At 39.7% G+C, this 27501-nt stretch overlaps 1 protein-coding gene across 9 annotated transcripts in view; it reads right to left on the bottom strand.

Annotated features, from left to right (window-relative positions):
* NUBPL (NUBP iron-sulfur cluster assembly factor, mitochondrial) overlaps positions 1-27501 on the bottom strand; it is an 84617-nt gene that overhangs the window by 28345 nt on the left and 28771 nt on the right. For all 9 annotated transcript variants that reach the window (XR_009760712.1, XM_061611596.1, XM_061611597.1 and 6 more), the window contains 3 exons: positions 27087-27177; positions 16507-16546; positions 16309-16399 (listed from right to left, as the gene is read on the bottom strand). Coding sequence is in view for 8 of the 9 variants with exons in the window: in XM_061611596.1 (XP_061467580.1) it covers positions 16309-16399; positions 16507-16546; positions 27087-27177 (222 nt within the window). In the remaining variant the exon portion in view is untranslated. The remainder of the gene's footprint in view (positions 1-16308; positions 16400-16506; positions 16547-27086; positions 27178-27501) is intronic.

Genomic DNA, 27501 nt, shown 5'->3' with positions numbered 1-27501 from the left:
ACCTTTTTTGTTGTCCTATTTCTATACAATAACTATCGCAATAGTTCTTTGTCCCTGCATACTAATTGCTGTATTGTTGCATTTAGGATTCTAACCGTGTTTCTATCTCCTTTTGCTTTCTTTCTCTCTTTAACCATTTTAAGAGTTTCTTCTGTCATCCACTGAGGTCTTTCTCTGTTTTTAACCAGAGGTATTGTCTTTTTACACTCTTCCCCGATAATGTCTCTGACTTCAATCTATAGTTCTTCTGGTTCTCTGGCAACTAAGTTTAAAGCCTCAAAGCTGTTCCTTATTTGATCTTTATATTCTTCTGGGATGCTATTTAAATTATATTTTGGCATTATGATTGCTTTGTTGTTGTTCTTTAGCTTTACTCTGATTTTCAATATGACCACTTCACGATCTGTACCACAGTCTGCTCCTGGTCTTGTTTTCGCAGATAGGATGGAACTTCTCCATCTTCTGCTACCAAGTACATAAACACTTTGATTGCTATATTGACCATTTGGTGATGCCCACATGCACAGTCGTCTTTTTGGTTGCTCAAAAAAATGTGTTCGCAAGAAGCAAATTGGCTTCACAGAATTCAATAAATCTTTCTCCTGCTTCATTTGTATCTCCTACGCCCCATTTCCCCACAATTCCTAGTTTTTCTCTGTTCCTTACTTTTGCATTCCAGCTCCCATGATTATCAGCACATCTTGTTTTGGTGTGTGATCAATTTCTTCCTGTTCTTCTGCATAAAAGTTCTCGAATTGCTCTTCTTCTGCATTTGCCATTGGAGCCTAGACTTGGATAATGGTTATGTTAATAGGTTTCCGGTTAAATCTCATTGATGTAACTCAGACCTTGCATTATAGCTCTTAATGGTTTTTGTTACATCACTTCTCACTATTAAAGCAACCCCGTTTCTTCTTAATTTCTCATTTCCTGCATAAAATATTTTGTAGTTGCCTGATTGAAAATGTTCCATTCCCATCCATTTTAATTCACTCACGCCAAGTATTGCAATGTTGATACATTCCATTTTTTGCTTGACAATTTCTAACTTTCCCTGGTTCATGCCTCTCACAATCCATGTTCCTATTGTGCACGATGTACAACTCCAGACTCTCCTTTCACATCTGTGCGCATCAGCCTCCGGGCTTCCTTTCAGCTTTGACCCAGCTGCGTCATTAGTCACAGCGCTACTCGTACTTTTCCTTTGTTCTTCCCCAGTAGCTCGGTGAGTGCCTTCTGACCTGGGGGTCTCATCTTCCAGCACTATCTCATGTTGCATTTTAGATACTCTGTTCATAGGGTTTTCATGGTAAGAGGTATTCAGAGGTGGTTTATCATTGTCTTCCTCTGAGTTTGCCTTCTGTCTTAATACTTGCTAATTAAGCAAGTCTTCTCTATGCATTCTATAGGTGACATGCATATGTACAGTGAATGTGCAAAGGGAGTCAATGTAGTAACAAACCTTGCCACCAACTGCTAGTCTGCAGTTGCTACCCACAAACTATATGCATGTAAGCTTGTCTACACTACTGGAGATTTCACTCTTTGCAGCAATCACAGTATCACTCATAGTCTTTATCTTAGGGGAAAAAAGTCTCAAAATGGTATCACCACCATCACTATTAATATTTTACCTATATCTATATTTTTTCTTCTTGTGAAGATTTATTCATGTCAGTGGTATATAATATATGCTAAAAACAGTATAGCATGTCCCTCCCCCATTTGATATGGTAATGAAGATATTTATCTCAAGAGGTAAAGTGATATAGAGCACTGATCCAACAAGTAAATATCAAAAGTTTGCAATTCTAACATATTGATAAAGCCTGCAGTAATTACAAGGGATAAAATATAAATTTGTCCTTTTAACTCAAGAGATAAGCACTGAATCTCTTTCAAGAGAGCAGACACAGGAGTTTTGAAACTTCAAAGTATTCCAGGATTTAGATATGGATTACAAAGACATTAGACATAAAAAGACAGTGAGTGAGCAATGTCTTTTTAGAGGATATTTTTCATTAGCATTTTATTGTATCTTTTACACATAATACAAATAATCAAATATTGTGATGGATAAAAGCAGGGAAGGAAAGTAATGTCCAAAGTTTTAGTCGTGCTTTAGTAATCTCCCATCAAATAGTAGTTTGATTTTAGACAACATACTATTTATTGCATTTGTACCCCACCCTTCAGCCCAAAATATGAAGTTCATATACTTTAAAGGGGCTCTTCTGTGAACCTTCCAATTAAATGAGATTACAACTGCACCACAACAGTACATGGGGAAATTAGTTAACATTTCTTCCTCTACTGCAAGGGTCACCAATGTGGTGCCAACATGCCCACAGAGCCTTTCCTAGATGCCCACAGGATCCCCTCCACTTGCCAAAATTAGGCTTGAAAGAAGCATTCTATTGTGCTTCTTTCAAGCCAGTAGGATAGGTTATGATGTGTACTTAGCTGCAGTATGCATATGGTGCCCTTGGCAGTTTCTCCATATGTCCACAGGCCCAAAATGTTTGGCAACCCCTACTCTAGTATAGTTATTTTCTTGAGATTTCCTACTCCTCACAATGCCATAGTATCACCTCAGGTTTTAGCCTCAACTTTTACTCCCCCCCCTTTATGAACCACATCAGTCATGTAGGCCTTGAATAAAGCTTCCATTGACATGTCAGGCAGAAACAATAAGTATTATCTACATCTTAATGTCAATCAATATTCAAACCAAGATCGTGCAAGGAATGTAATCAAAAAGTAAAAAGAATTCCCAATGGATATTAGTATCTTCCAGGTCTTCAAAAGCCAGCAAGATCAGAGTTAATCATCATATGCCACGCTATTCTAGTTTTCTAAGCATCTCCTGTTTAAGATGCTTGGACTTTTCTCAATATAATATAATATAAGACAAATGCCAGTTTAAAAACAAGCAAATGAATGATCTAAAACCTTAGGATCTCAAATCAATGCTAGTCCCCTTCATAGAAGATCCATTGAAGTTAATAGACATGACTAGCTTAGGTTCACTAATTTAAATGGATCTACTTTGGATCTACCACCCAGTGGAACAATGCAGCTAAGCCTGTGCAAATGTCAGAAACACCTGGAAATGAAGAATGACCCATCAGCCATGTGCAACAACCACAAGGTTGTTAACTACATCAGAGTAATTAGAGCAGCTTTCAACATCTAATAGTAGAGTAACAGGGTGCTCTTAACTAGGAGATTTCGAGACTGTTCAGGCCAATAGCTGCAGTGTTGACTGCTGAACTGTGGTGTCCTAGTTTCCATAATGTATGAGTTTTGTTAGGACTTGACAACCTGCTCAGGGCATGGGCATGTGTGTTCGCATATCAGGATTGTGGACTGCATCCTTATGTCCTATTAAAATGTTTTTAAATTGTTTTTTTAAAAAAATTAATTGTGTTTTTAAATTGTTTTTGTGTTTTAAAATTTGTATATTTGTTTTTAATGTTTTTAATTGCTGTAAACCACCCAGACAGCTTCGGCTATGGGGCGGGGTGTATATGTGTGTGTATGTGTGAGTAAATAAATAAATAAATAAATAGTGATTATGTTCTACATTATCAGCCCCTTTTCTGCATCCATCTCATTTACATTGATACTAGTTTCTGGCTGAGGCAAATGTGTTCAAATAAACTATTTTAGCCTGCAGATTGTTTCAGAGAGAAAGTGGAACTTTACATTAAAGTCTCATTTGTAAGCAACATTCTACAAAATCGTTGCCTTAATCCTTCTGATCAGTTTTAAGAAATGTGTCTATATGCAAATACTTCTTTGTCTAGGAATAAATTAGCTCAGATTAACAAATCATTATGGTAACAGGAATTCCCTCTTGCATACAAACAAGTGAGTGTTGGTTACAAAATTATACCTGTAACTCTCACCATCTGTCAGCCATTGTGCATGTGTGGAAAATGCTAAAATGTTCACTGCTTGAGTATGTACAGTGTTATGAAACATTTCAGATGTTGGAAATGTAATTGCACTTTGCTGAAGCACAGCATTCATCTTTTTGGGGGAAAAACATTTTCTTGACATTTATTGTTAAGCAGTGTAATTAACTGCCATGGGGTGTCTGTGTATTTTCTCTTTCATGAACTTCACTAAAAGTTCTGTGCAAATTGCTCTAATCAATCATCATGTATATGTGACAAATTAAAAACCAAAATTCTAGGTATTTACATAATATACATTCTAAGTACCTATTGTGAACAACACATTCCTTATGAGGCAACACAAGCAAGTTGTGAAGGTGTAGGAATGATGTTTAAGAACACATTCTGTAAATTATATCATTTGAACAGTAACAAAGAAAAAACTGCTAACTGTGCACTTGCAGTATTCATTTGACACACACCTGTGGAACTACAAAGACACCCCCATTTTGGATGTAACACTAAACTATGACTTAGCAAGCCTGGGGCTCACACACTCTCCTCTTCTCTGATGCAGCCACAAGAAGATCAGAAGCATTTATTTCCTGTTTGAAACTAACCAGAGTTGATTGTTATGTCTGAACTTGGGAGAACTCTGGCTTGTTTCAATAATAAATCATATTTAAACAACCAGGGTGAGACAAGGTAGCAAGGGGCATACAACCCAAAAGATACAGTTACTTAGGCTTGGTAACAACAGCAGGGCATCAGAATTAAGCGATTAAGCTAAAATCTTAACAGAAAAGGCAGGCTTTTATGGTGGCATCTGAAAGCTAAGCACAAATAATTAAGTCATCAAAATATTGGTCATTATGTATATGAGGCAACCTGCAATACTGAAGAACTACACACTAATAATTTTCAATTACCATTCCTGCACATTGGATCCTATGTAAACTAATATACAATGGCCTGGCCATCTTCAGATTTGCACGTTCTCATCTCCCTTCACTCTGGTCCTTCTGCTGTTCTAGCAAATCAGTTTGTCATTATATATGAGTTGGCAACCATGGTTTGAGCTTGCCTTCCAAAACCGAAAGTGGAAACTCCTTCGTCAGGCAAAAAAAAATGGCACTCACCCAAAGGGTGGAAATGCAGTGCATGCTGGGATGCCTATCACGTGTCTGCAGCTAGCGCAAAGCTCCCACAATCTTCTGGGTTCCTAAACTTGCAAATGGATTATTTCTGGTATTATTTAACATGAAAATTAGCGCTAAACTTGAATTATATTCCATTAGATTTCTGGAACTAGCTTTTACATCATGAGAAAGGTCAAATATAACATGCAAATTACCAGTCAAGAAATAGTTGACTGGTAGAACAGAATAAAGTGCAATGTAAAAACAGCCTATGACAAGCTAAGATTCCATTAAAAACCTACATAAAATTATAGAATTGTAGAGTTGGAAGGGGCCTATAAGGCCATCGAGTCCAACCCCCTACTCAATGCAGGAATCCAACATAAAGCATAACTGACAGGTGGCTGTCTAGCTGCCTCTTGAATGCCTCTAGTGTTGGAGAGCCCACCACCTGCCTGTGACAGACACTTGCATAATATTATTAACTTAGTAAATGCTAACATCATGACACTGTCTATCATCTACACACAAGGGAAGGGGGAGGTTTACTGGCTGTTTCAAATGGATTAGAGACCAATAGCCAAAAGGTACAGTCAAGGGGTTGTATCCAACAGCTGCTTGAATGGAAGGCGGCTCCTGCAACCAATTTCTACCCTCTCTTGCAGTCCCTACGCTCTCCTAAAAACACTCCAGATGGTTAGGGGATATTCCTGAAGCATGTGAGGTATGTTATAGAGGACTACAGAGGAAGCAGAAAGTTGCATGAATCCTACCACTCCACTGAACCTTTGTACAACCCACACTGAACCCCCCCATCCCTAATTTTCTGGAGACTTTCTAAGAGTACAATGGCTATAGAGGAGAAAAGGAAAAGAAATTTCAGTTTTGTGAACTGTCTTCTACACACACAACTTTAGGATATTGCTTATCTGTTCCAAAGCACAAACTACAGGCATATGGATGCCTGCAAGTGCACACACACACGCACACACACACACGCACACACTCAATTCCTCAACAGAACTAGTAACCAGTTCTGTCATTTAAAATTGCAGTTATTAAATATTGTTATAAAATGTTATTCTTTACATTGAATAATGGAGATGACAATAAATGCATTTACTGAAGTCACTCTATTGGAAAATCTCAAGGCTAACATTATGAGAGTTTGCTGACATTTCCTACTGATCTCTTAAAAAATGTGAAGGTTTACTGGTAACCATGAACACTTACTGAATTTCTGACATTTCCTATGAGATTTTATTTATTTATTTACACAAACACATACACCCCCCCTTGCATTTGCAGTAAATGTATCATTACTGCTTATTATTCTAAAAATAATGATATTTGAGCAAGAAAATTAACATACAGAGGGCTCACATATGCAGGAATATAGAGAACTACAGGCTTAAGTAGGTTTCAAAAGTGAGCCTTGAATAGAGAGGGCCCTGGTTAGAATTAACTATTATATAAGCATAGATGTCAATTACAATTAAGGCTGTCCTGAGGGAGACATTTTTGATCCAAAGAGGAGAGGGAGTGTGTGATTGCACATCTGCCCCTAGGTAATGCTATTCTGCATTACAGAGATTCACAGCATTAGGAGATACACATCGAGTGCCTTACAAAAGTAATCAGACCCTTGACCAATGCTCTCACATTGTATGTATGTACTGCCTTCAAGTCGATTCTGACTTATGAATAGGGTTTTCATGAGGCTGAGAGGCAGTGACTGGCCCAAGGTCACCCAGTGAGCTTCACGACTATGTGGGGATTTGAACCCTGGTCTCCCAGGTCGTAGTCCAACACCTTAACCACTACACCACACTGGCTCTCGCTCTCACATTACTGAATTACAAATGGTACATTATAAGTTCGTTCTGTACAATATTTTATTTTGAAACACTGAAACTCAAAATCAAATATTGTAAGGTGACATTGGTTTTATGTTGGGAAATGTTTGCAAGAAACATCAAAAACTGAAACATGTTGCTTGCATAAGTATTCGATCCCTGTGCTGTGGAAGCTCCCAGTGTACACAGATGAAAGAAATTGCCCTATCGAGGACACAATGACCTTACCATTGGTCTCCACCTGTGAACCATTAAAGTTGCTGTCACATTGTCAGGATAAAACCCCACTGTTGAAGGATCATTGGTCAGGCTGTGGATCTGAAGGAAAATGAAGACCGAAGAGCATTCTACAGAAGTGAGAGTTAATGTAATACAAATGCATAGATTAGGAAAAGGGTACAAAATAATATCTAAGTGCTTGGCTATCCCAGTGAGCACAATTGGATTAATCATCTGGAAGTGGAAGCTGCATCACAACACACAGGCACTAACAAACAGACTCAATCCAGACAAGACTGAGATGCTGTTGGTGCGTGGTTTCTCTGATCAGGTGGCGGATATACACCCTGTCCTGGACGGGGTTACACTCCCCTAAAGGACCGGGTTCGTAGTCTGGGAGTCTTTTTAGATCCTTCCCTGTCACTTGAGGCTCAAGTAGCCTCGGTGGCACGGAATGCGTTCTACCAACTTCGGTTGGTAGCCCAACTACGTCCCTACCTGAGCAGGGAGGACCTCACATCAGTGGTACATGCTCTGGTAACCTCGCGATTGGATTACTGCAATGCGCTCTACGTAGGGCTGCCTCTGAAGACAGTTCGGAAGCTACAGCTTGTGCAAAACGCGGCGGCCAGACTGATAACGTGGACCAAGTGGTCCAAACACATAACACCTGTTCTGGCCCGCTTGCACTGGCTTCCAATATGCTTCCGGGCCAGATTCAAAGTGCTGGTTTTAACCTATAAAGCCTTATACGGGGCGGGACCACAATACCTGCTGGAACGCCTCTCCCGATATGAACCTGCCCGTACACTACGTTCTACATCGAAGGCCCTCCTCCGAGTTCCGACTCATAGAGAAGCTCGGAGGGTGATAACTAGAACTAGGGCCTTCTCAGTGGTGGCCCCCGAACTTTGGAACAGTCTCTCTGATGAGGTGCGCTTGGCGCCGACGTTACTGTCTTTCCGGCGCCAAGTCAAAACCTTCCTCTTTTCTGAGGCATTTTAATCTAACTTAATTTAGTTTTAACATGTGTTGTAATTGCTTTTAGTTTTTTATTCTTTTACATTGTTGTTGTATTTTATTATGGAATTTTTGTATATATTTGCACTTTGTTGTACACCGCCCAGAGAGCTGTGCTAGTTGGGTGGTATAAAAATCTAATAAATAAATAAATAAAAGGCCATCCCTCAAAACTCAGCACTCAAACGAGAAGGAGACTTGTGAGAGAAGCCACAGAGAGGCCAACTATTACTTTGAAGGAGCTACAGAGTTCAGTGGCTGGGAGTGGAGTAATGGTGCACCAGTCAACCATATCAAGAACTCTGTATAACACCAGGCTGTATGGGAGGGTGGCAAGAAAGAAGCAGTTACTCGAAAAGTACCATCTGAAAGCACTTCTGGAGTTTGCCAGAAAGCATGAGAGTGCCCCAGCTGCGATGTGGGAAAAGGTTTTGTGGTCTGATGAGACCAAGATAGAGCGTTTGGGCCAAAACTCAAAGCTCTATGTGTGGCACAAACCTAACACTGCCCTTGTCTCTGTTGTTCAGTAAAGCAAGCTATGAGACTCACAGACAGGGTTTTTTTAGTAGAGAGAAGGAAACCTGAAGCAAAAGAGTTAAGCAGAGCAGAACAGAGCGCCAGGTTTGTCAAGGTCAGCAGCTGGTTGGCAAGTAGATAAGACGGGAACTCGCAGAAGCTCAGGTGTGGGGGAAAGTCGTTTGGAGAGAACTGTGTCTAATGTCTTTTGTCAGTAAAGACTCTTACAAGAAACTTGCCTGGCCTGGCTTATTTACTGGATCTATTCGACACCAGAATTTCTTACTTGTACGATATCTATACACACGCACCGACAAGGGTTATGGGCCCAGCGTACCATACAAAGTAAGGGGTTCAAGAGTCGTTTACGTGATGTTGTCGCAGAGGAAAGAAAGGGCAAGACAGAGGCAAGTAAAGAGTGGACAACATGGCTGTAAACCTGTCATCCGGGATGCCGATGGAGAGACTGAATGCTGTAAACTACTCCAGCTGGAAATGGAGAATGAGAGCAGTTCTGATTAAAGAAGATTTGAATGATGTTGTAGAAAAAACCCCTCCGGCAGCTCCTTCAGCAGCGTGGACGAAGAAAGACGAGAAAGCGAAGGCTTTTATTACTCTGGGGCTGTCTGATTCTCAACTGTTGCTGGTGAGTAATGAGCCGACAGCTAATCAAATGTGGGAGAAGCTGAGAGCCGCTCATGTGCAGCAAACCGCAGGGAGCCGGCTGTGTTTAGCGCGGAAGCTTTATCAGATGCGTTTTACAGAGGAAGTGACTATGACAGAGCATCTGGCTGAATTTCATAGATTATTTGCTGAACTTCAAGACAGAGGAGTACATCATAGTGACATTCAGATGGTCTATATACTGTTATCTTCTTTTGATCGAAAATGGGATGTACTGGTCTCTAGTTTGGAGACTTTGCCACACGGAACTTTATCTCTGGACTTTGTAGAGCAGAAACTTCAACAAGAATGGAACAGGAGACAAGAAAGTAAAAGGACTGAGTTAAAAGAGACTGAGGCTGTACAACAACAACAACATCAAAGAAACAGGCAAGAGAATAAAATATGTTATTTTTGTGGGTCCCGGGGACATATACAGAGACATTGTTTAAGTAAGAAGAAAAGTAACAGGGACTTTGGACGTCAGAGACCAAGTGTGAACTTTATTACTAAGGAGGATAATAAACTAATTAACTCTAAATGGCTTCTGGACAGTGGAGCGTCTAATTGCCTGATCACAGACTCTAGTTTATTTTACACATCAAAGCCAGTGCAAGAGAAGATTTATCTAGCTGACGGATTGTCTCGGGATGCAATTGCAAGAGGCACGATCAGGTTAAGTAATTTGGGAACTATATTGACAGATGTGTTATTAGTTTCTGGTTTAAAATATAACATACTATCGGTGAGAAAACTAGCTCAAATAGGTTGTAAAATTACATTTGAAGGGAATAGATGTTTTGTGAGAAAAGATGGTGAAATCTGTATGCAATTACAGAACCAAATATTTATGGTAGAGAGCAAGCTTGATGAACCCACATGTGCCTGGATAGGAGTAAATAAAAACATACATGAGAACTGTATACATGAATGGCACAGAAAATTAGGGCACGCACATTTTGAGAAAGTGAAAAATACCCCAAAGCATAGTCAAGATTTGGAACTAACACATTGTGAGCATGTGGATGAATGTGAGGTATGCTATAAAACAAAAATGACAGTGACTCCAATTAATCAGAGCATTGAAAGTACTACCACGAAACCTTATCAGCTGATACATGTGGATTTGGCTGGACCTTTCCAGTGTTCAAAAGGTGGGGCAAGATTTTATTTAGTGATTGTAGATGATTTTTCCAGATTTACACATGTATTCTTATTGAAAAAGAAAAGTGAAGCAGAAGATAAATTAAAGGCATTTATACAGAGGACAGAGACACAATATGGGGTTGTTATCAAAAATATCAAATCAGATCAAGGAGGAGAATTTACCGGTAATTCGTTTAAAACATATTTGGAAAAGAAGGGAATAATACAAAGTCTCACTGCTCCCTTCAGCCCATTTTCTAACGGGACTGCAGAGAGGAGGAACCGGTCGCTGCAGGATTCAATGAGAGCCATGCTGGCTGATGCAGATATGAATAACACCTATTGGGGAGAATGTATTCTGTACACTGCTTACATTCAGAACCACCTTCTGCACAGAATAATAGGCATGTCTCCATATGAGAAATTGACAGGAAGAAAACCCAGGGTAAAACACATAAGAGCGTTTTGGAGCAAAATGCTGGGTGCATGTTTCAAAGCAGAAAAGGCATGGTAAATTGGCCTCAAGAGCTCAAGCAGGTCGTATTTTGGGATTTCAGAATTCATATTATAGAATTTGGTTGCCTGAGAAACAACAATTAGTGTTAAGTAGAAGCATAAAGGTAATAGATAAACCTTGGAGAGACAGTCAAACAGTAGTACTTGATGATGCAAGCAAGCAGGAAGCAGCAGATGTTCCTTTTGGTCATCAAATACCATTAAGAACCGCATTGACTGACTTAATGCAGTGGTAAACGTACTGTGAAAAGACTGAGGAGTGAAGACATAGCAATGCAAGATAAAGAAGTGCCAGGTACAAGCGCAGGAACAAGTGCAGAATCAGGTGCAGGACCAAGTAAAATTGAGAGTGATGAAGAAATGGAAATAGATAGTGTTAGACGGTCAGAAAGAAAAACGAAAGGAAAACCACCTCATAGATTTACATTTAACGTTACACAAAAGAATGATGAGACAGATGAATATCCTGTAGAATGGGAAAAAGAAGGATCAATAGACAAAGAAACTATGGATCTAATGTGGAAATACTGTATTGAAGAATGAAATATATATGTGTTATCAAAATGCTGTATAACTTGTATGAATAAAGAAAACAAAAATGGAAATGTAAATAGATACTGTAAGGAAACAAAACCATGTACCGATGTGTATTGCAAGAATTATGGAATGGAAATTTATATTGTATAAATGAACATGTAGTTTTGTGATCTGTGAGTCCCAGGTGGGGGCTGTTGTTCAGTAAAGCAAGCTATGAGACTCACAGACAGGGTTTTTTAGTAGAGAGAAGGAAACCTGAAGCAAAAGAGTTAAGCAGAGCAGAACAGAGCGCCAGGTTTGTCAAGGTCAGCAGCTGGTTGGCAAGTAGATAAGACGGGAACTCGCAGAAGCTCAGGTGTGGGGGAAAGTCGTTTGGAGAGAACTGTGTCTAATGTCTTTTGTCAGTAAAGACTCTTACAAGAAACTTGCCTGGCCTGGCTTATTTACTGGATCTATTTGACACCAGAATTTCTTACTTGTACGATATCTATACGCACGCACCGACAGTCTCAAGACACACCATCCCTACAGTGAAGTATGGTGGTGGCAGAATCATGCTATGGAGATGCTTCTCATCAGCAGGGACTGGGCATCTTGTTAAAATTGAAGGAAGAATGGATGGAGCAAAATACAGAGAAATACTGCAAGAGAACCTGCGTCAGTCCACTCAAAAACTGAAGCTTGGGAGGAAATTCACTTTTCAGCAGGATAATGATCCCAAGCACAAGGCCAAAGCAACATTGGAGTGGCTCAAGAACAAAAAGGTGAATGTCCTACAGTGGCCCAGTCAAAGTCCTGATCTCAATCCCACTGAGAATCTGTGGCGCTCTTTGAAAATTGAGGTCCACAAATGACATCCAACCAAACTGAATGACCTGGATCGAATCTGCCAAGAAGAATGGGCCAAAATCCCACCGACCCTGTGTGCAAAGCTGGTACATACCTAAAGCTGTTATTGCAGCAAAAGGTGGCTCTACCAAATATTAATGTGTGGGGGTTAAATACTTACGCGAGCAACATGTTTCAGTTTATGTTTCTTACAAACATTTCCCAACATAAAACAAATGTCACCTTACAAGAATTGATTTTGAGTTTCAGTGTTTCAAAATAAAATATCATACAGAACGAAATTACAACGTACCATTTGTAATTCAGTAATATGAGAGCATTGGTCAGGGGTCTGAGTACTTTTTGCAAGACACTGTAATTATGTCTGTACCAACCTGGTTTCAGTAGGCTATACTATAGAATTGGGAATCTCCATTCATCTGTTACTGTCCTGGAGTATCTCTCCTAAGAGCATAAAGAAGGTTCAGTGTTGCAGTCTCTTTTCCTGAGTAGAAGCTTTAGCTATGCTCTCTTAGACTCCAGAAAGAATATAAACAGATTAAATAGTTTTAATCGTATCAGTTATATTTGACCTGCCTTGGGAGTATCTGCAGAATCTAATTCTGTTAAACTTATATACAGTAAGATAAAAAACTTCAAGCTGCTGCTTTATATACCTCATAGTTTTCTGTGTCACAGCATTATAAAGAAGGAGACTTTATATTCTAACACTGACGATAAAGGCCATTTCACAATATTGCCTTGTTTTATGTGCAAGTCTATGGATTTCTTCTACTGGCTACAATAAAATGCATTAGGAATATTAGATCTAACTGATTTAATTTTCTTGAGATCTTTATTTAATATTTTATAACCCTGCCTCAATGTCTTAGAGCCCCTTAAATTCAATGTATTATACCATAAACCAATATTAAGAAGATAATTTATGAGGATTATATATAGACCAAAAAGAAGGACGAGAGTGAATCATTTCTTCCAAATCTGCTATAAACCAAAAGTTACAACTAGGAAATTAAAGAACAAGGTAATTAATCCTTTTTTTAAAAAGCCCTAAACTTAAAAAATAACTGCTGAACTATAGTTTAACCTTTGCTGACCAGTGACAAAACATGGAGATGAAGAGCCATGGACCTTAAAATAAAAGCAAACACTGGAGCAATACCATATTTCATTTAGTTATTCATGGGATGCTTGAATCTCAACAAATTAAATGCCCTAAGTCATAGAATGAATTGCCCTGATGTTGGTAAACAGGTGATAAGTTATTGTTACAAGCAAGACTAAGATGTACACAGACACTCCTTAAAATACACTACAGTTATATATGCATAAAGTTGCATAGTTATAAAACATTCCTCTACAGCAGATTCTACTTTTCTCTGCTGGTACCTGTAAGCTTTTTGTTTTCCTGAAAGCAAATACAATTTGTCCTGATGCAGGATTAAGGGGTACCTAGTTTATACACAAAAGGAAAAGGCCTGATAGGAAGAAAGTCCTTGTTAAAGCCCTTCTGCAGCCACAAGTGATACTCCATTGTCAGGGGAAATCATTAATGGCCTCTGTGTCAAGGGAATACACTTCTTTTATGCTTCTGGACCTGCTAGATTACAACTGCATCTTTAGTTGCTAGGTAACAACCTACTCAGTATACACCATTATCCACACACATAAGAAAGAAACTGCCATCTGCTTCTCATTTGGGAATTCCATTGACTAAAGCAATATTGCAGTTACTGCAACACCATCCCCCCACAAATCATCATTGGTCTCCTAAGCCTAAGCCTAGCTTGTTAGTAAAGCAAGTAGTGATGTCAGCACCATGGCGTTTTGTGTTGTGGACATGTAGTAGCTTCATAAGAGTAAGACAGCACAGGCAACTGCAGTCACTGATACGTTAAAAACCACACTGTTTATGGGAGGGGGGAAAAGAGTTTCACACACATATTATTCTCTCAGTACTAGTAAACACCTTATCCAATTGCATCTAGTGGTTGCTACAAAGTATTATGTTCATCGTAATTTTAACAAACATTACTGACACTGCGCTAAGAACAGCAACTACTGGAGTAAAATCCTACCTTTACGTCAGGCATGGGGAACCTTCAGCCCTCCAGATGTTGCTAAATTACAACTCCCATGAGCCTGGCAACCATGGCCAGTGACCAGGGAAGACAGGAGTTGTGGTTCAACAACATCTGGAGGGCCAAAGGTTCCCCACACTTGCTTTGGGTGTTTGGAAGAAATTCAAGCAAGAACCAGCTGTTACAGCAGAGAGAAAACAGCAGTCCTTCATCTCCTCCATAACGTCTTGTTGTTGTTATGTGCCTCCAAGTCGATTACGACTTATGGCAACCCTATAAATCAGCAACCTCCAAGAGCATCTGTCATGAACCGCCCTGTTCAGATCTTGTCAGTTCAAGTCTATGGCTTCATTTATGGAATCAATCCATCTCTTGTTTGGTCTTCCTCTTTTTATACTCCCTTCTGTTTTTCCCAGCATTATGATCTTTTCTAGTGAATCATGTCTTCTCATGATGTGTCCAAAGTATAACAACCTCAGTTTCATCATTTGAGCTTCTAGTGATAGTTCTGGTTTAGTTTGTTCTAACACCCAATTATTTGTCTTTTTCGCAGTCCATGGTATCCACAAAGCTCTCCTCCAACACATTTCAAATTATTTGATTTTTCTCTTATCCGCCTTTTTCACTGTCCAACTTTAACATCCATACATAGAGATCGGAAACACCATGGTCTGAATGATCCTGACTTTAGTGTTCAGTGATACATCTTTGCTTTTGAGGGCCTTTTCTAGTTCTCTCATAGCTGCCCTCCCCAGTCCTAGCCTTCTTCTGATTTCTTGACTATTGTCTCCATTTTGGTTAATGACTGTGCCAAGGTATTGATCATCCTTGACAAGTTCAATGTCTTCATTGTCAACTTTAAAGTTACATAAATCTTCTGTTGTCATTATTTTAGTCTTTTTGACGTTCAGCTGTAGTCCTGCTTTTGTGCTTTCCTCTTTAACTTTCATCAGCATTTGTTTCAAATCATTACTGGTTTCTGCTAGTAGTAATAACATCTAATAATGGCTAAATGTTGAGCGGTTTGGGGGAGGGTTGCACTTCCTCAGATCTACTTCATAGACTACGGCTTGCTTGAATTGCCTAATGATGTCCCATCATGCACTGTTGTCATTAGATGCTACCAGCAACAGGGAAGAATGAGACAAGGAGCGACTTCTTTCAGCAGAAGTCCCACATCAACCATAATAAGTAGCTTTGGCTTAAAAGGTTCAATATAGGTAAATCAAATATTGTTCATGAAAGCAAATTTCAGTGCTGCCTATCAGAAAGTGCACCTATTGACACATTCAAAAAAGAAGTGAATGATCCACTATTGATTAGATTAGGCTTTTGCTCGCCAACTCAGGAAGTTATTAAGCATCCGTTTGATATGCAGGAAGCTGCCTAATACCAAGTCAGATCTATGGTTCATCAACCTCAGTGTTACTTATGCAGTGACTGGGAGTGGTTCTCCAGGGTTTCAAGCAGGCATTTTACTCAGCCTGGCCTGGAGATACCAGGACCGTCTGCACGCAAAGCATATGCTCTGCCACCACGTTGCTCTCTGCTACTGGAGAGCAACAACTAAATCTGTCACCAAAAAAAAAAGGGGGGGGGAAGGTTGAAGCATTCATGTCAGCTGAAGCTAAGACTGCAGAGAGTTGAACGGCAGGTTAGTCACATTAAATCTGGAGCATCTAACTTGGGTTACAGGAATAATGTTTTTGCTCATTAGGTTCTCAATATTTCCATCTTCTTTTAAAATGCTTTCATAAGCAATTATAAGCACTTGTTGAAATGATATTTTTCCTTTTCTCCTGGCTGATCAATGAAAGAAAAAAGTCAGTTTCTGCAAAAGTAACATGCTCATACAACTCCTTACCTGTCTCAACAATTTCTCAACAGCTGACATTACCATCAGTCCTCTCCAAACAATTGGTGCAGTCTCTTCTACCAAGAAACCTATGGACATACTAGAAGAGTAAAGCAAGCATAATTTTTTCAGCTTTCAAACAAGATACAAGAAGAAAAATTTACAAAGAAAATATGTAAAATAGATTTGAAAACACAGACTGCTTACCATGCAATTCCATAGTTCACAAGAGGTCGCATTAAGTTTTCTAGAATGGAAAATGTGTTTTAAAAATACATTATTAATAAAAAAATAAGTTCTGTCTGCAATGACTATGAAAATGCTTAGAAATCAAGGCATCTATATGAGCTACATATACACTCTAAGTTTCATGACTTTACTACAAAGCAAAGGGCCAGCCTAGACATAGCATATAACCAAGGTTTACACTAACTGGTTTATTGCTTAGACTCTGGTTAAGATCTCCTATATACAATGAAACCATAGCTTAGCTTAGGCCAGCCTGCAGAAGTTCATCTTTCTGCAACTTGGAGGAAAGCCTTCTCCAAGGCAGCTTCCAGCCTGTGGAAAGAACTCCCCATTGAGATATGGCAGGCAGCTACCAGGGTGAGCTTCTGCCAGCTTGCCTGTGATACCAGTTGAACAATTCCTGGCTACTGAAATTGTGATATTTTGTTTTTATTGTATTATGTCTATTGTATTGTTTCTAGGGTACACATTTTATTGTTTCTGAGTTGTTCATACTGAATGGTTTTATTGTTCACTGCCTTTTAATGAAGCACTAGATGTATATTTTAAATAAACAAACCATCATTTGTGACATCATGTGTAATGTTAACCACAGTTAATATTTACATCAGCATAAGGTATTATATGAATTCTTAAATCTCCCACTCAATTCTTAAATTCCATGACTGTTAGGTTTGCTTCCTAAGGATCTGCTAAGAACCTCCTTACAGAGCCAGCACCAGGGGGTGGCCAGGTTGGGCCCTGGCTGAGGGCCCCTGCAGCCCACAGGGCCCCTGAATGGGCCCTCCTTAGGGAGGGAAGGTAGCACTCCTGTTCCGCAATACGCGGCAGCATCAACTCCTGGCCCTGCAGTGGATCACGGAAAGGGTCCTTCCAGGGACCCCTCCAATACAGTCAGTGTGGGCTTCAATAGGCCCAGAAGCATGCCCCATCTACCTCTCCCATCCCTGTGAATGACATATGCACCGAGCATGCATGCATACCATCAGCCAAGATGGTAGCAGAGACTTCGCTAAGGGGCTCACGCCCCGCCGCTATCTTAGTTGATGGCAGTCATATAAGCACAGTGTGCACATCACCTAGAGGGATGTTAGAGGTAGGTGGGATGTATGTTGTTGTTATGTGCCTTCAAGCCGACTACAACTTATGGCGACCCTATGAATCAGCGACCTCCAACAGCATCTGTCAAGAACTGCCCTGTTCAGATCTTGTCAGATCAGGTATGTGGATTCCATTATGGAATCAATCCATCTCTTGTTTGGTCTTCCTCTTTTTATACTCCCTTCTGTTTTTCCCAGCATTATGATCTTTTCTAGTGAATCATGTCTTCTCATGATGTGTCCAAGGTATGATAACCTCAGTGTCATCATTCTAGCTTCTAGTGATAGTTCTGGTTTAATTTGTTCTAACACCCAATTATTTGTCTTTTTCGCAGTCCATGGTATCTGAAAAGCTCTCCTCCAACACCACATTTCAAATGAGTTGATTTTCCTCTTATCCGTTTTTTTCACTGTCCAACTTTCACATCCATACATAGAGATTGGGAATACCATGGTCTGAATGATCGTCACTTTAGTGTTCAGTGATACATCTTTGCATTTGAGGACCTTTTCTAGTTCTCTCACAGCTGCCCTCCCCAGTCCTAGCCTTCTTCTGATTTCTTGACTATTGTTTGCATTTTGGTTAATGACTGTGCCAAGGTATTAATAATCCTTGACAAGTTCAATGTCCTTATTGTCAACTTTAAAGTTACATAAATCTTCTGTTGTCATTACTTTAGTCTTTTTGACATTCAGCTGTAGTCCTGCTTTCCTCTTTAACTTTCATCAGCATTCATTTTAAATCATTACTGGTTTCTGCTAGTAGTATGGTATCGTCTGCATATCTTAAATTATTGATATTTCTCCCTCCAGTTGTCACACCTCCTTCACCTTGGTCCAATCCCACTTTCCGTATCATATGTTGTGCGTATAGATTAAATAAATGGGGTGACAAAACCCTTTCCAACTGGAAACCAATCAGTTTCTCCGTATTCTGTCCTTTCAGTAGCCTCTTGTCCAGAGTATAGGTTGTACGTCAGGACACTCAGATGTTGTGGCACCCCCATTTCTTTTAAAGCATTCCATAGTTTTTCATGATCTACACAGTCAAAGGCTTTGTTGTAATTTATAAATCTATACTGCATTCCGTGGGATCCCCTTTCTTTGGAATTGGGATGTATATTGAACGCTTCCAGTCTGTGGGCCATTGTTTAGTTTTCTGTATTTCTAGACATATTTTTGTCAAAATCAGGACAGATTCAGTCTCAGTAGCTTGTAGCAACTCTACTGGTATGCCATCTGTTCCTGGTGATTTGTTTCTTCCAAGTATTTTAACAGCAGCTTTCACCTCACATTCTAGAATTTCTAGTTCTTCATCATACAGTTCCTCCATGAATGAATCTGTCATCCTGGCATCTCTTTTATAGAGTTCTTCAGTGTATTGCTTCCATCTTCCTTTTATTTCTACTCGGTCAGCCAGTGTGTTCCCCTTTTGATTATTCAACATCCCTACTCTTGGTTTAAATTTCCCTTTCATTTCTTTAATCTTTTGGAATAGGGCTCTTGTTCTTCCCTTTTTGTTGTCCTCTTATATTTCTATACAATAACTATTGTAACAGTTCTTTGTCCCTACGTACTAGTCGCTGTATTGTAGCATTTAGGGTTCTAAATGTATTTCTATCTCCTTTTGTTTTTGCTTTCCTTCTCTCTTTAACCATTTCGTCAGTCATCCATTGAGGTCTCTCTCTCTTTTTAACTAGAGGTATTGTCTTTTTAGATTCTGATAATGTCTCCGACTTCAGTCTATAGTTCTTCTGGTTCTCTGCCAAGTAAGTTTAAAGCCTCAAACCTGTTCCTTATTTGATCTTTATATGCTTCTGGGATGTTATTTAAATTGTATTTTGGCATTATGATTGCTTTGTTGTTGTTCTTTAGCTTTACTCTGATTTTTCGATACAACCAGTTCATGATCTGTACCACAGTCTGCTCCTGGTCTTGTTTTTGCAGAAAGGATGGAACTTCTCCATCTTCTTCTACTAATTATATAATCAATTTGATTCCTATATTGACCATTTGGTGATGTCAATGTGTACAGTCTTTTCGGTTGCTCAAAAAAATGTTTGCAAAAACAAATTATTGGCTTCACAGAATTCAATAAGTCTTTCTCCTGCTTCATTTCTGTCTCCTAAGCACCATTTCCCCACAATTCCTAGTTTTTCTCTGTTCCCTACTTTTGCATTTCAGTCCCCATGATTATCAGCACATCTTGCTTTGGTGTGTGATCAATTTCTTCCTGTACTTCCTGCATAAAATATCTCCAATTCCTCTTCTTCTGCGTTTGCTGTTGGAGCATAGGATGATGGTTATGTTAATAGGTTTCTGTATCCCCCCTTCCTGAGCATTCAGGTTTTCAAGGCACCAGAGAGATGAAGAAGGCAGACTGAGTCGCAGGTTTACTTAAAAGGAGACAACATGTTTATTGAGTAGCTTTCAACCCACAGGTATACCCAATACACAATGGGACAGGCTGCCAGGCTCTGCACAAACATGGACCAGGCTGAACTCTGAACCAAGCAGCCCAGACCCCTTTTTATAGCATACAATTTGGCATACAAACTGATATGATTACATAAATGAGTGATGACTTTAAGACATCTAAACATTACATCATGGCACCTGCTACATATAATTGGCTATTCTGACCTTTAACAGGACACCTTCAAAAGCAGACTAATTGCTAGAAAACTATATTATCTTTAAGATAGATAGCTGAAACATCCTGGCATCCTTCCTTGGCATACTATATGCCTGCCTTATCTTTATCTCTATCTTTGCTAACAAGCAACTGATAACACACCTGCACTATCTCGTCACTGACCGTACCTTGACTCATCCACCTGCTAAGCATATGACGTATTACTAGGAAAGGCTACATCATACCACATAACAACAACTGATAGGCAAAGCCTCTAATTGCCTAACGAGGCCAAAATCTACATTATCTTGGGTAAAACAAGGTACCTTCCCAGCATCACTCTTGGCAGGGCATCACACCGAATGCTCATTAGGAACCCCAGATTAGACTCCAGGTGGCTATGAGCTAATTGATTGACCGTTCATTGAACTATCTTCCTCATACTTAGAGACTGAATGCTAAACTAGAGAACTAAGGCGGGGGGGAATACACGCCTCCCCTTGCCTACAGGCAGCTATTCTGCTAATATAGCTGCTGAACTTTACTGCAATGCGCTCTACGTGGGGCTGCCTTTGAAGACGGTTCAGAAACTGCAGCTCGTGCAAAATGCAGCGGCCAGATTGATAACGGGGACCAGGCGGTCCGAACACATAACACCGATTCTGGCCCGCTTGCATTGGCTGCCTATATGTTTCCGGGCCCGGTTCAAGGTGCTGGTTTTAACCTACAAAGCCTTATATGGCGCGGGACCACGATACCTGATGGAACGCCTCTCCTGATATAAACCTACCCGTACGCTACGCTCAGCATCGAAGGCCCTCCTCCGGGTGCCTACTCAGAGGGAGGCTCGGAGGGTGGCGACAAGAAAGAGGGCCTTCTTAGTTGCGGCCCCCGAATTATGGAATAGTCTTCCTGACGAGGTACGCCTGGCGCCGACATTACTATCTTTTCGGTGCCAGGTTAAAAACTTTCCTCTTTTCCCAGGCATTTTAGTATGTGTAAAAATGTTTATGTTTTAAATTTAAATTTTAAGCTTTTAAAAAACTGTTTTAAATATGTGTTTCATTGTATTTTATGCTGATTGTTGTGAACCGCCCAGGGAGCTTCGGCTATGGGCGGTATATAAATTTAATAAAATGAAATGAAAATGAAAAATGAAACTTGCCCACGGGCCAATACAGTTTCCCATTTAATGTCATTTAATGTCACTGATCACTCGCTCAGACCTTGCGTTGTAGCTCCTAATTGCTTCTCACTATTAAAGCAACCCCATTTCTTCTTAATTTCTCATTTCCTGCATAAAAGATTTTGTAGTTGCCTGATTGAAAATGTCCCATTCCCGTCCATTTTAATTCACTCACATCAAGCATTGTAATGTTGATACGTTCCATTTCTTGCTTGACAATTTCTAACTTTTCCTGGTTCATGCTTCTCACATTCCATGTTCCTATTGTATGCATCGTACAACTCCGGACTCTCCTTTCGCATCTGTGTGCATCAGCCTCCGGGCTTCCTTTCAGCTGCGTCATTAGTCACAGCAGTACTCATACTTGTCCTTTGTCCTTCCCCAGTATCTAGGCCAGTACCTTCTGACCTGGGGGTCTCATCTTCCAGCACTATCTCGTGTTGCATTTTGGATACTCTGTTCATAGGGTTTTCGTGGTAAGAGGTATTCAGAGGTGGTTTACCATTGCCTTCCTCTGAGTTTGGATGCATCTTAGTCTGGTGTCTCAGCTTTGACCATTCCGCCATGGGTGCTCCTGCTAGGGGTCTAGCCTCTTGGTCTAGACTTCTGACGGCATTGCTCTCAGCTTCTTCAATACTGTCAAACTCCCTCACCATGTTAAGGTGTGCATCCTAGAGGTGGGATGTATGGGTGGGTTTATTAGCCCCACACCGCCTGTATGGAGGGGTTGGGCTACAGTGCCACAGGCCGCCCCTGCCTTCTTAACATGGATGAAGAAGAGTCCCATAAACCAGACTCTCAGCCAGAATACACTATCAAGAGACAGGACCTGCTACTAGTCAGACAAACTAAAAGGGCAGATTAAGCTTCCTTAACGAGAACTCCAAGAAAATGCTGCATCAACAAGCTATCCATAATGTGTTTGGGGTTGGGTTTTTTTCCATTATTATATTGCCACTCTTCTCCACAGATTTCTTTCTGAAGTTTGATACTTGAGTCTTATCAAGAGTTTACTCAATGAAAAACAGTGAGAATTCACTAAGAATTCCTTATATCAGTTCAAGCACTACGCTTTCCATTGAGAAATCTTGCACTCCTTGCATATCAGTTAGCAGCCTGTGCTAAGGGGCCAAGACTGCACAAAATGCTTATCAAGAGCAACTGGGGGGAAAAGCCATCATATGAAGAACCTTCCCTTTCATTTCTCTAATTGATATAACAGGGGGGACATAGATTGTGATTTATCATGACTATTTTCTCTATGCCCTCCTTTTAATATTGCAATAAATCAAAATGCTCACATCAATTCTCAACAGACCTATGGATGCTCTTAAAATGTCCTTCTCTGCATGTTTGACTATGCTGATTGCATAGCCAACAGAGACAGTGTCTGCACTGTTAGACATTGATTAAACCCACTAAAATCAATGAGATGGAAGCACGTGCAACCATACTGGTGTGCATTTTTGCTTTAAAACCTCTGAGCACATAAGCCTACTTCACACATCATATAAACCATAGTTAATTGTTTACTGTTAATGTGCTGATGTGGGCCACTTTGTTCCTCCCTGCTAGCATGCAGGAGAAAAAAACCATGGCTTAACGTTACACCTGAACTAGGCTTGTGGTTTGTTTCAGAAGATCATCACTGTTTGTTTGGAGATAAAATCCTATACCACATTTTCTCAATTTTCATATGCTGAAAAAAAAGTCTGGAAACCAAATAGACAGGGTATGCACAAAAGTACAGAAGAAAGCACTTTCTTTGAAGTTACTTCTATAGCAGTTCCCACCATTGCAGAGACAAGCCACGGTTCAATTTCAAAAATGGATTGCTTTTTAAGCAATGGGATCTTTAACACCACATACAACAAAAAGAGCTTTAGCTTTCCCGAGAGTGCAAGTGCCATCTTGGATCTCAGCTTCAAAATTTGAAACAGACAAGTGTAGGTTTAAAAAGTGAATTTTTAAGTGGCTGGTGCCATTTACAATAGTTCCTGATTACAACTATTAATTTCTCTACTTCAAAATTATATTTCAGTGCAGAGCTACTGAGCTCCACACTCCTCCACATACACTTAAAATTAGACTGCAGCAGACAAGTATTTATTCTGAGCTTACTCAAAAGCTTAGGAATCCACTGCACCATGAACACCAGCTTTCTGTAGAGCTGCAATGTTAAGATTTTTCACCACTCAAAATCATTATTATCCACCTTCACACTTTTTCATGATGTTTCATCAGGAAGAGCACAAAAGACTACCATGACAAATGGTATCCCTTGCCACAATGCTATTCAGGGGGAGTACTGCAGCATAACATGTTGAACTCTTACTACACGCCAGCTGCACAGACTCTACGGGATGTGAATTTAGGTAACATATTGTAGGCAGCAGGAGATGAGAGGAGTTCCTAAAACCCAACCTTTTTTGTTTTTTTTACACAACTGTGGACAATATGATCAAGTATAATTTCTACTGAATGAAATAAGGCTTTCTGTCCTCCCCGCCCCCTCTCAAACAATTAGGATTCCCATTTATGTAACACTGTTCATTTTAAATAGCAACAAATAAATGGTTTCATATGCTCCAACTGTCCCTGTTTACCAGGAACAGCCCTTATTTTGTAGTTTCTGTCCTGAGCCAGCAGCAACAAAAATCCAAATCCAAAGCAGGGGGTGAAAATGATAAAATGTGCCTAAAATCAAAATGTGTCAAAGGACCATAGTATAATCAAAGAAATTGGGAGGCTTTCTTATTTTTTCCACTTGCCTTATACAGAAATCTAATTATAGCAATAGCATTAAAACACAGCTGCCCTAGCTATGCTTTCACATTGCTGATTTAAGATTTTTCTCCTTCACAACAACATTAGGCCCAATTTGAGATGTGAGCTCACCAGTAAAACATCTGTAAATAAGTGTCCCCTGTAAGTAAATTGCCCACATCACAGTAAAATGCACACACCTCCCCCATGACTGTGGAATAATTAGTGCTTTAGCCTAGCTGGGTTCCCTAGGCCAGTTATTAAAAGATTGAACAGGACACACAAATACATGTTACCTGTTGCTGAACAATGCGTATAGTATAGTACATTCAGCGAGAGGATGATTATAATGCTCTGAATTTGTTTACCATCCAATATTGCTGCTAAAATTTACTAATTTGTAGTCCTCTATACAATATATACTTCCTTATAATTTCCAAATATTTGTCTGTTGCAGCTGTAACAAAAAAGAATCTTGTGGTTTCTTAAAGATTAATAAAAGTATTATGGGATCAGCTTTTATTAATATTTAGCATCCAATGAAGTAGACTATAGTCCATGGAAACTTACGTCATAATAAATTTGTTAGTCTTTATGGTGCCACAACTATAGTTTTCTAGGTATGCTTTATGTTTCAGACTAACATCTTCCCACCTCCCAGGGAAGCCAGCAAAGAGAGGAACATAAAATGAACTTCTAAACTCTTATATACACAGCTTTAAAAAAATTAAGAACCAGCCTCAAAAGGGAGGAAAGTGTCTGTTTAAGAAAAATGTTAAGAATGACAAAGCTTATCTAAGAAAAATGTTAGAAATGGAAAAGGATAACACTTAACTTCTATCTAGCTTGCTGTAGCCACTCCAAGTGTTTTAGAACAGAAAAATTAGCAACTAAATCATTTCCCTACCACTGACACCAGTTATTTGTCATCTGGCACCTCAGTCCTATTGCTGGCAATCATCCATCTTTGTGAGATAATAGGGTTCCTCCAGTGAAAGCAAGAGAAAAGAGCCCCCTTTGTGGTCTGATGCCTTGGTGGTGATATGGAGAATTAAACTTCCCTAGCATCTCTTGATCTCACAGGCAAAATCCAAAGGAAAAACAATTCACTAACACATGTGGTGGCATGAATTCGTTCAAGAGTCTTGGGCTGTCTTCTTTTTGCCTCTTGGAGCTCCAGAATTTTTTTCGTACCTATCCCCATAGCTTTAAGCTTCCATGTCATAATCTTATCTCTGTTCTATTGCACAATATGTTGCATGTATTTCAGATTATATGTTTTTACACTAAAGTAAAATACAATTACCAACTGTATCCGAATTACAATCACTGCTTTTTTAAATGAGACAGTGCATCTTTTTTTCCACCTAAGAAAGCAATTCAGTACTGGTCTAATTTGGGCACTGCTCTATTGATAGTCTTTAATATATTCTGTCCCTAAATTAAACAAGCTGCCCTTATTCAGTCCAGCTATTTACTGTATTCTTGCAACTCTAAAGACTAAATCCTTAAATTCTTCTGACAATTCTTTGAGAAGTTTAAAAGAAAACCTCAAATGGCAAAACTAGGGCAGTGCTGCTACTAGAAATCAAGCAGTGGTAGTCTGGGGGTGTGGGGATTACTTCTAGCAATGACCAAAACAAACTTTTGGCCAAACTTCCCATAGTCCAATCCTTTCTAATTCACTACGTCTCTACATACTACTTACTGTTAGGAAGACAGAAAACCCCAAGTACATTGAGAATATTCTTTCAGAAAATATTCCAATGCTGCTTTTTTCTCTGTGATCTAGCACCTAATCTTCCCTACAGAGAACACTTTATTTTTATTTTTTTCATTTACTTATTTACTTACTTACACACACACACATACACACAGAGGGCTATTTTTGGGCTATCCTGCCCAATGCCCTATCCCAATAAGTCAGCCTGTTATCTACTTTGTTTAACTTGTACTAGTCCATCCTCTCTCTCATTGCCCTTATCGTTGGTAAACAGATAGCAGAGTTTAACCTTCTTTACCCCAGATTAACCTGGCCCAGAACCACAAGTCCTTCTATTTTAACTGTGAATTCCTAGAAAGGGAAGGTGAAGAATTTATATTTTTGCACCTTCTCTTTGGAATTCTACAGATGGAGCTTGATCTTACAATAGACTGGGTCATCTAGATGTGAATAAGGACTTCTACCAGCAGCTGTGCTGGGCAACTCCTACTGGCAGAGCACAACTAGCTGCAGCAGAACCCCAAGCAAAAAATATCTGTCCTACAGGAACTTGGGCTGAGATCCTGATAAGACCCAAAGCTTATCAAACAGGCCAAAATAAGGATACCTTATCTACCCAGTATAAGAAGAGATATGGCAATGTTCCGTCCCAATGCCCACTTGAGGTACTGTATATATACAATATGCAAATTGTATGGAACTTCTGCTCCAACTGTGTGACTACCATTTTGTCCACTCTTTCTAGGAATTGCAAGTAGCCACAAGCCTATTCCATCTGGGATGTGGACATGGTCATACTATGACACTACTGGATGCCTTTTGCCAGCTACCACCCAAGTAGGGCTCCCAGCTGCCTCTTCCCATATCGCCTATAAGACACACAAGTATGTGTCCCAAAATTATTTGTCAGTAGCCAAGACATGTGCCAGTCCACATCCTCCTCGTTTGAAGGGAAAGGGAATCATACGACAGCTGAATAAGCTTAGCATTTGGGGCAGGATTAAAACCTTAGTAATACATTCAAATAATCACTGCCTCTTAAGATTTCCTTATAAAATGGCACTACCTCCTTTCAATAGCTTTTAATTGGGGTGTCGTGGAGAAAGAATAAAATCTGTCTTTACTTACTTGGCGTCACTTCTGGATTTCCTTTCAAATTCATCATTTTTGGTATGGAAGGCCCATACACATCTGCATCAAGCAAACCAACCGCTTTTGTCTGTGGAAGGAAACACACTCCATCACATCATTCTTTAAGTTACAAAAAATTGCACACACTAACAGAAAGCAACTTTAATTTTAGCTCCAACTTAATTATAGTTGCTTATTAGCTGTGGTGCTTTAAATCTAGCAAGCATTACAGTGACGTACCCTACCCAGTAAGGGAGATACATGCACAGCCAGTGCCTATTCTAGATGTCCTTAATGGATGCATAGTAAATGGGAACGCATTTACACCTGGACCTGGTAGGTACAAGGTCTGTGAAATTGCTAAGGAAAATACAAGTTTATGTTGACATTTGTGTTTAAGCATAAAATAAAA

The sequence above is a fragment of the Rhineura floridana genome, chromosome 2, assembly GCF_030035675.1.
Source record: "Rhineura floridana isolate rRhiFlo1 chromosome 2, rRhiFlo1.hap2, whole genome shotgun sequence".
NCBI classification, from domain to species: Eukaryota; Metazoa; Chordata; class Lepidosauria; order Squamata; family Rhineuridae; genus Rhineura; species Rhineura floridana.
Note: the sequence above shows the minus strand (reverse complement) of the source record. Positions and strands in the feature narration are given on the sequence as shown.